At 34.6% G+C, this 10,308-nt stretch overlaps 1 protein-coding gene across 1 annotated transcript in view; it reads left to right on the top strand.

The window, feature by feature from the left end:
• LOC128316027 (uncharacterized) overlaps positions 1 to 6,352 on the top strand; it is a 75,011-nt gene extending 68,659 nt beyond the window's left edge. The window contains exon 3 of the mRNA XM_053224417.1: positions 6,174 to 6,352. Coding sequence (XP_053080392.1) covers positions 6,174 to 6,189 — 16 coding nt within the window. The 3' untranslated portion in view covers positions 6,190 to 6,352. The remainder of the gene's footprint in view (positions 1 to 6,173) is intronic.
• Positions 6,353 to 10,308: the final 3,956 nt, after the last annotated feature.

Consider the following 10,308-nt stretch of genomic DNA (forward strand, 5'->3'; position numbering starts at 1 on the left):
ACTATGTGAGGAAGCATGCAGGGAGGTTTCTGGTTTCAGCTCCAACATATAAAGAGCTTAGAAGTTACCACTTTTACCCTAACAAGAAACACTAAAAATCAATGACTTTTCTTGGAACCTTCATGTACTGAGATTGCAGGGCAAACTTTTACCCCAAATCTAGAGACACAAGTGAACATAGAAAATCAAAGCTGAAATCTGCTTAGTAAAATTAATTTTTTGAAATATAAAATGTGTTATACACCACAAACAAATAAGATCTATTCCATTAATGCAATTCTTTCAACATTAAATGTAAGAAATGTAACCTAGGATATCAACCGACTAAAAAAGGAAATCTGTAGGAATATACTTACTGAGGCAGAAAAGCATTTGACAAAATCCAATCCTCATTCTTGATAAATTATCTCTGCAAAGTAGGAATAGAGAGTAATCTCACAACTTGGTAAAGGGCATCTATCAAAACTCTACATATCCCATTATAGTTTGAGTTTACAGACTGGAGAATTTTTATTAAATTCAGAAAAAAATGCAAGGATGTTTTCTCTAACTATTCCTTATCTTCATCATACTCAAAGGCCTAGAAATTATACAGACTAGAAAATGAAGTAATTGTTTTGTAGATGACATGATTGTTTATATAGAAAACTCCCAAAGAATCTACCCCTACCCCCAAAGAAAAGAAAGAAAGAAAGAAAGAAAGAAAGAAAGAAAGAAAGGTAAAGAAAAAATAGATTTATACAAATCAATGTATAAAGTCATTACATATTATATATACCAATACTGAGCACTTGATAATTTAAAACATCATATAAAAGACCCATAAAATAGTGAAGTATAAATCTAAAAGAAATATGTACAGGATACATATGCAAAAATCTATAAAATACATGAAAGTAATAAAAAATTCTAAATAGAAAAATAGCCCATGTTCATGCATTAAAACTCAATATTGAAAATGTCATTCTTTCCTAACTTAATTAATACATTGAACTCAATACCAATCAGGATCCAAGTGACCTATTTTGTAGACTTCTAAAATCTCATTCTAAAGTGTACCAAGAAAGACAAAAAATAGCTAACAAGGGTAGCTAGGATGGCTAACGAGGGTAGCTAGGATAACCAACTATTAGACAAAACAAGAATAAAATTGAAGGACTCAGGATATCAGATTTCAAGACCTACTGTAAAGTTACAGTATACAAACAATGTGGTATTAGCAAGATAACAGAAACCTAGATTAATGGAAGAGAATAGAAAGCCAAGAAGTAAGATTGTAGTGATAGAGCAGTGACACTGTGAATTTGTCAAAATCCATAGAACATTACAGCACAAAGAATGAACCTTAACATATGAAATTAAAATATATATTTAGGAGACTGAGATATCACAGATCGGAATGCATTCTTGACAAATGAATCTGTTTACAAATGTATGAACAACCTCACTGAAAAGCATGAGAGAAGAAGATGCTGATCTAAGTATCTTTGGAAATGAATACAGTCTGTAAGACTCAAGGAAACATAAACTGAATATAAGAACTGTACTCTAGTTGACAAAATTCCTTCTCATGGGGGTATTGATGAACAATTCTGAAAATACTGTTCAGATATGCTGGAATTAAATAATTAAGTCAAAGAATCATAGATGGTGAAGGCCAGTTTTTTCACTGTTGTACTCTGAGGTTATAGACAAACAAGAGGAATAAACCACACATGATCCATGGATTAGAAGTCAAGACATCATTATAAATCTATGTTTAATTTATTATCAATACAGGTAAAGACAAATACACATAATTCATATATTTGTGTGTATGTACACTCATGGGTTACACATGTATTTTTTTTTCCCTGTCAATTGAGAGGATCTAGAACCAATGGCCCCTAGTAGGAATGAACTTATCTATTTTGCAGACCTTGGTTTCAATACATTTTTCAATTAAAGGAGCCACAGCTGTTTGAAGAAAAAAGCTGATTCTCAGAATGAGGTAATAAATATGACTGATGAGCCTGAGGCACCTTGTAGTGCCAAAAACAAACAAATAAACAAAACAAAACAAAAGGAACATGATGAAAAACAGAAAACATGCACACACACGTTGATGGGGGTATTTAAAAGGGACATACTAAACTCTCAATTAACAAAGCTAAACCAATCAATAAAAAATATTATTCAATTATAACTTAAAATAATAAATTGATACTTCTGTGATTGTACTTATTTAACTAAATGATTGAATAAATGAATATTATGAGAAAGAGACAAATATTTTATGCAAAAGAATTCTGAATAATCCACATGGATACTCCAACTTCATGATTGTGATGCTTGACTCTCTGCTTCTTCAATATGGGTTGTCCATAAGGACTTCTTTCCAGAGTACAGTATGGAAAGGGAGAAAATGTAACTTTATTGTGTTGAAGCTTCACAAATACTATTTCATTCAGGGGATCAAAGTTAACATCAATAGTGATTGCATGTTAATATTGTGTTCCATCCCTGTTATGATGTGACCAAATGAAACCCCAAAAACCAAAAACACCATTCTACTTCTATTATTGTTCTACCAAAACAACAATAACAATAAAAAACCTAGTCTAATCATTAGTAAGCAGAAAAAAAATAAGAGAGGTGCATCATACAAAATAGGATCCAACACTCCTCAAAACTGTCAAATTTGGGGGGCCTGGTGGCTCAGTCAGCACACAGTCTGCTTCAGATCCTCTGTCCCCCTCTCTTTCCATTTCCTATTTGCATGTGCTTTCTCTCGCTCTCTCAAAAATAAACATTAAAAGGGGCGCCTGGGTGGCTCATTCGGTTGAGTCTCCGACTTAGGCTTAGGTCATGATCTGGCGGTCTGTGAGTTCGAGCCCCGTGTTGGGCTCTGTGCTGACAGCTCAGAGCCTCGAGCTTCTTTGGATTCTGTGTCTTCCTCTCTCCCTGCCCCTCTCACGCTCATGCTCTGTCTCTCTGTCTGTCAAAAATAAATAAACATTTAAAAGTTTTAAAAGTAAACATTAAAAAAATTGTCAAGTTCATCAAAAACAAGGAAAGTCGGACAAAATGTCAGCCAATAGGAAACCAAAGAGACATACAACCAAATGTAACATAGTATCCTGCATGGGATCAGAATCCTAGGACAGAAAAGAAATATTGGGTTAAAAACTAAGGAAATCTAAAGTATGGACTTTAGTTAATAATAATGTATCAATACTGGTTCATTTGTTATGTCAAATATACTACACCAATATAAAATGTTAATAATAGGAGAAACTGGATATGGGTATGTGAGAACTTTCTGCATGTCTTCACAACTTTTCTGTAAACCTAAATCTATTCTAAATGAAATATTTACTTAAAAATAAAATTAAAACAAAAAAAACACAGCTTCTCCTTTCAGGCAGAAATACTGGACACATATGAGTTTCACCCCCGAAAACTTATTGAAACTAAAATGTAAAAATACACAAGAATCAATTCATAACAACAAATCTCTTCAAATTACAAATTAGATGGAACATTTTTATTACATGGAATTTATAGAAAGCTACTGCTTAATATAGGTTATGAAGGTCTGTAACAGGTGTTGTAATACAATCCTCACCTATAACTGAAAGTGCTCTTGGATCTGATTCAGCAAGTATAAAATTATGTAAGGGTAAAAGTTAGGATTGAAAACACAGCTCACATTTAATTCCTTTCTTCCACTGATTCATTATGCAAAATTGAGGCAATTAGCAGTTACATCAAGGAAAAATAGCAGCCAATTTTTCTTCAATAAAACTGATTAGAGAGTTTGGAGAAATCCAAGGATCTGCTGTGTATTTTGTTTCCTAGAAAAAATGTCTTCTTTCCCATTCTGGTCCACTTCCTTACAGGAGCTTCTCAACTAAGGCATCATAAATTGAAGTATACGAATCAATATATCCCATTCTATCATGCTTTGAGCTCCCAGTCAAATTCTGACCTATAGTAATAATTAATGACTATTGTAAATCTCTCTCTTTATTGTTTGGCTTTCAAGAAGCAAAAGATAGGGGCACCTGGATGTCTCACTTGGTTAAATGTCAGACTCTTGATTTGGGCTCAGGTCATGATCTCATGGGGTTTGAGTGATGGAGTCCCAAAGCAAGCTCTGTGCTAATAGCGTGGATCCTGCTTGGGATTCTCTGTCTCCTTCCCTCCCTCTCTGCCCTCCCCCACTTGTGTGCTCACTCTCTCTCTCTCTCTCTCTCTCTCTCTCTCAAAATAAATAATTAACATTAAGAAAAAGGAAGAAGCAAATATTAGGACTGCACTTTATCAACTCCTTGTGGTTGAATGTGGCCCCTGTAACTGATTATGGACAATGAGCAGCCAATTCCAGGCTGGGGCATTTAACCATGGCAGAAGAGTCCCTAATACTCTTTTTCCACGAGGACCAACAGAAGTCCAGAGAGTACCTGCTGTGGCAGAATAGGTTCCAAAGTGAGAGCAATTTAAAACAGAGCATATATCCAAATCCTAGATGGAAGTTCAACATGAAGAAGACATAGACTTTTGTAAAGCCACTATAATTAAGGGATTGTTTGATAGTACAGTATAATTTAGCTTACTCCTCTTGATGCAACATCTACTGAAAAAAATATGTCAAGAAACATTCCTAGTGATCAGACAGCACAGAAAACCCAATCAAGTATCCAATCCTTCTTTCTTAAATATAAAGTGTATGACAATAATTTGGCATGTGTAAGAAAAAAAAAACATCAAAAGGAAGATAATTTCAACACTAAATAAATAAATATATAAGTAATTTAGTCAGCAGTGTAAGAAAAGGAGAGAAAACAATACAAATAAAAACCCCTGAGAAATATACTGGAAAATAATCAGAGAAATTACATCCTTAAAATAACAAAAATGATGCTATTAAAAATAACATAAAGAATATGAAAAAGTCTTTTGAGATTAAAACTATGATTGTCACTTCTACCACAAAAAATGTTGGAAAACTTAAAAATATGTTCAGATAATCTTACAGCCTATCTAGCAAACATGGTAAAGGAATCAAATATACAAGAAAATTTAACAGACAAAGATGTTCAATCTACATTTGATCATTATAATAATATTAAGAAATCTCAGAAGGAGTCTATTTTTACATTAAAATTGCATTTCAAATCTAAGTGTTTTATTTTACTCTCTTCAACTTTAATAACTCTTACCTTGCTCAGTACCATTTTTTTTTACATAGAGAGCTTTTTCTATTTCTTTTCTTTCTTTTTTTATTTTTAATAATACATGTCGATTTGGTTTAGAAAACATGTTTATAAACAAGGACAAATAGGTCCTCTGTGGATCAGACAAAAACATTCAAGGTATTTTTTCTTCTTTCTTTAACCAGTTTGGAAATAATGCCAGATTAAAAAAAAATTACTAAAAGGTAAAGAAAAAGGAAGTAGTAAGACAAAAATCTTGTTCTCCTTAAATTATGAAATTACAATTACATGAAACTTGACTAATAAAATTTACCAGATATGTCGGGGCACTTGGATAGCTCAGTCGGTTAAGCGTCCATCTCTTGACTTTGGCTCAGGTCATGATCTCAGGGTTTGTGGGTTTGAGCCCCATGTCAGGCTCTGCACTGGGAGTGCGGAGCCTGTTTGCGATTCTCTCTCTCTCTCTCTCTCTCTCTCTCTCTCTCTCTCTCTCTCTCCCTCCCTCCCTCCACCTCCTCCTCCTCCTCCTCTTCCTCCTCCTCTGCCCCTCCCCTGCTCATGCACTCTCTCTGTCTCTCTCTCCCAAAATAAATACATAAATTTAAAATAAAATACTAAATATATTGGGTTGGCATATTCAGAACAAAGGCTATTTATCAGAAGGAGGAAGGAATATAGATTCCTGGGCAATGGGCCCCAAACAAATGCATCTTTATTACCTTTATCTAAATTAAATCATTTATGCTTAAATGAGTAGTTTTAACTCCAAATATATTTTGCACATGTGAATTATCTCTGAGAATGTTATTTGTGTTATAAATCTTACCTCTAGAAATCAGGAATATGGTGACATAACCGTAACAATAGTGGCCATAATATGGATGCTGTACTGTAAACATTTTAATATTGAAAGACATATTTACCTGCCATTTGTCACCATGCTAACTTTCCATCCTTCTGACTCTTTAATACTAGCCTTGGCAGTTACTAGAAGGCTCAATGAGATTTCCTGTGGTTTATGACCCAAGTTGACAACTGTGACTTCTTTGTGGCGTTCTGATGGTTATGTCATATAAGAATCACCTTATATCATTTGAGAAGCTGCTGACACAGAGCACCGGTTTGATGGATGACCTGAGCTGCTGTTATTCCCTCAGAGGTAAGCAGCAAGTACAGGAAGTTATTGGAGGAAGATAGAGTGAGAGAGAGAAAGAGAAAGCAATGTGCATTACATGTAGACTGACAAAATGATTTGCTTAGAGTTCCAAGCTGGCATAGCTGAGAAGAGCAGTGAGGAAAAAATGTCTCATCAATATTTAAATAGCTAATCATATAACCAACTGATAGTCCATTTGTAAGTGCAAATTATAAAGCAGAGCCATAAGCTATGGGGCCATTCTGACCTAACTTACACTATTCACATTTTAGGTTTATATAAACACAAAATAAAAGCAAAATCATAAACCTCCTTATTTATACTCATGATTCTCCAAGTATGGTCCCCAGAAGTGGCATTAGTGGTGAGAACTTGCTAGAAGAACAAATTTTCAGACCTTGCTCCAGACCTACTGACTCAGAAACTCTAGGGTGAGGCTAGCAATCTGTGCTTTAGATTAAAACCCCTTGGACTGGTTTTCATTCTTTTCTGTCCTCCTACACCACAGTTATATGGCATCATACTTCTACCTTACAGTGACAAATGAAGACACACTCAACTTTTCCCCAGAGAAAGACACATAGTTCCACTAGTTAATGTCCCCAGGTGATTCTGATGCAAGGTTGCTGTCCTGAAATTCCCAAACATGCAATAGCTATGTGTACACATCTTTAATTTCCTTTAAAGGATTTGTATAACATAATTAATTTATAAGAAGAGAAAATAACACAAGCAAGATTACATTAATACAATTCTACTGTATGTGTATGCATAAGTACACACATGATATGCGATGTTGCAAGTAATTGTTTTAGCAATATAGTTATCACATAGAAATATGGTCATAGAGCCACAGATTGGAAAATTACTTAGAAAACACATACCATGTTTAGAGTAGATTAACTTCTCCATAATCAAGATGATAATCATTCAATAAAATGCTTTGCATGTGTTTATCTAATTTGTAATTTAGCATTCCTGGTAATAGAAAGTTCACTATTGGCTCAGTGGACTGATAGCCAATGCTCCAGTGGCGGGGAAAACAAAAGTCAGCTACATTGCAAAACACAGGAGGGGCTTTAAAGGCATCTGAGAACTGTGGAAGGAATGGGAACCCGACACATAAAAATTCTAAAAGCAGAACCATTCTTAGGTGAGCAAAGAATTACCAGTGAAAACTTTCCTTTAGGGCATTTGCTGATTCTGGTGGAGAACTCTGAGCCTCTGGTAGAAAAAAAAGACTGATAGAGCTTTCGTTAGTTCTTCTAGGATGAAAAACTGGAAAGTGCCTGAAATGTATGGTCAGTTTTCCTACAGAATAAGGCTAAGTTCTGAGCAATGTAAAGAATGGGCGAGTAGACCAGAAGCTTCCACAAGACCAGGTAAACTCTCCTGCAGTCTTTCAGTGTCTAATGAACAAAGTTTGATGGAGATAGGAGATGGTAGAGGGGAGCAGAACAGGCAGGAAGATTTCCTCAAGCATTATGATGGCTTTCCAGTATTACTGAGTTTTTTTTCAGGAGAACAGAAAACAACCCAGGAACATTGAGGAGAAAGAGATTTCATATAGTGAATGAGAGGCTTATAAAACTGTTGAAAGAGCTGGAGGCATAAAGATTAGAGACACACTCATTAAAGTTTAGGAAATAAAACTGGGAGTTGCCTCCAGTGATCCCAGCTGCATGTGGCATGAAAATGTGTAATCCATAGGAAGATGATATAGAGGCTGCTGGCAAAACCTTAATTCTTCCATATGTCAAAGCCCATTTGCTGGAGTACCACTGCTGGAGCTGTAACAGCTTTCCTTTGTCCACTACACCCCACATTATACATATGCCTCTTGTTGGTAAGTCCTTGTAAATATACTGGCAAAAGGGTCTTGGAAATGTAGTCTCTGGTCTTCCAACCCCTATGATACTGCCGAGTTCCTAAAAAGGAACAAAAATGGTGTTGAAATGTAAACAGACTCTGGCAATATCCACCTCTTGGACTGGTTTTCGTTCTTATCCATCCTCCTAGAATGCAATTATACATCATATTTCTGCCTTAAAATATATAATTGTCCCCTTTTATGAATGAAGATGTGCTCACCTTTTCTCCAAAGGGGAAAGGCACATACTTCCACTTAACAATATTTTGCCTAGATATCCCTATAACTTGTATCCATTTTGGGACAGTATAATTTTTCTTCCAGTGCAGTCATAATCTCACTGGAATATTATGTAATCTAAAGAGTAAATAAATATATTAAAATAAATGACATATATATGTACTAATTTATTATACCTGTAATACATAGTAAGATATAAATGCAACCATAACTAATACTCTTTATATAAAGTAGTAGAGATAGGAAATAGAGGAAAAATGATTAATGAACTCAAATATTACATAACCAAGCAATGAAAATGGAAAAAGAGTCATATTTGCTACAGTTCTTATTTCTATAATTGTTCATAAGGTATATGTAACTCCTACTATTTTTGCTATCCATTCCATATTCTTTCTCCTCAAGCAGAAATGCCTGGGTGAGTTTCTAACGTAGCAGGACATTTCAAGTTCATTCTTGTATAGTATAAATGAGACTTTAGTGGTCCTGCTTGTGTTTGCTTTGGTTTACCAATTATTTTTTACCACTCGATGGAGATATAGCGCCTGCGAATGGACGCATGGCAAGTGAACTTTTGGAACTTTTCCATAATCCTGGTCATTGTTATCACCTGCCCTCCAAGAAGCTGAGTGGCTTGTGAAGTATCAATAGGCCAATGGTCTCCAATTATGGAATCCATCGGCTTCAACTCAAGCGAGATCTAGCTGCTGTTGGATGAGGATTGACCAGTTGACTAATGGGGCTCAGGAAGCACATCCTCCTTATAATCCCATCCACCACTGTAACTTCTCCTTAGAGTACCTAACTAAAGGTACTGAAAGGCTTAAAAAATCCAACAATTTGGCATCTTTCATGTCTGAAAATTTTGCTCATATATAATTAATTGTTGGAGAACATATATATATATGTGTGTGTATCATAACTTTTCCACATGCAGTCCCTTTTTTGAAGCATCTAGAAAGTTACCTCCCTGATTCTTAGTGACTTTACAGCCTCACCAACATTGGAAACTAAGTTCACCTATCCATTTACTTAACTTTGGTGACCTGGAATCATAGACACACTCAAGCAAGAACATTATGGGATTTCACAATAGTTAGTGCTTACATTTAAGTCCAGATTCTCTAAAACTAGTTTCCAGGTTGACCCTAACCCTTAGGAGAGCAATCTTTGTACTCCTACATTCCACTAGGATTTCATGAGATCTTGAGGCTTTGCTTGGACCCTATCATATGTACCCACATGCTGGTTGAATCAGTGGTGGGTGATTAATTGGAGTCAGTAATAGATGAGAAGGAGATCCCATTGATGTGGACATTGTCCTAAAACTGCTTTATATTATAATGAAGTGATTCAAATTTCTATATGTTTTGAATATTCATTAAAAATAAAATAAAATTATATCCAAGTAATTGACCACCTAGAAAATGTTTCAAATAATTCACTGCGAAAGCAAACCATACAGTGATTTTTCTAATAACCCAAATAATTATTTTAATATAATTCAAAATATTGTTTAGCTCACATTTACTGGGGTTTTTAAAAATACTTAAATCCTTTTTAGTAATAATTAAATTTAACTGCCTTAATTCAGGACACTTATGCTCTATGACTTTTTTCTATGGAGAATTTTGAAGTAAACTATTATGAAATATTTGATAACTAAAATCTGAATTCTATTTCTCACCCTATCATGGTTCTTTTATCCTATAATAAAGAAGTAGTATTTAAAAATCAAGACATTTAAGTCTTATCATAAATGAAACTTCAAAATTAAATATATTTGTCTAGTGAAAAAATAATGGTAGGAAACTAATTAAGAAAAACTAAACTTCAAGTCAAGT

This window comes from Acinonyx jubatus, chromosome B3, assembly GCF_027475565.1.
Source record: "Acinonyx jubatus isolate Ajub_Pintada_27869175 chromosome B3, VMU_Ajub_asm_v1.0, whole genome shotgun sequence".
Lineage (NCBI taxonomy): Eukaryota > Metazoa > Chordata > Mammalia > Carnivora > Felidae > Acinonyx > Acinonyx jubatus.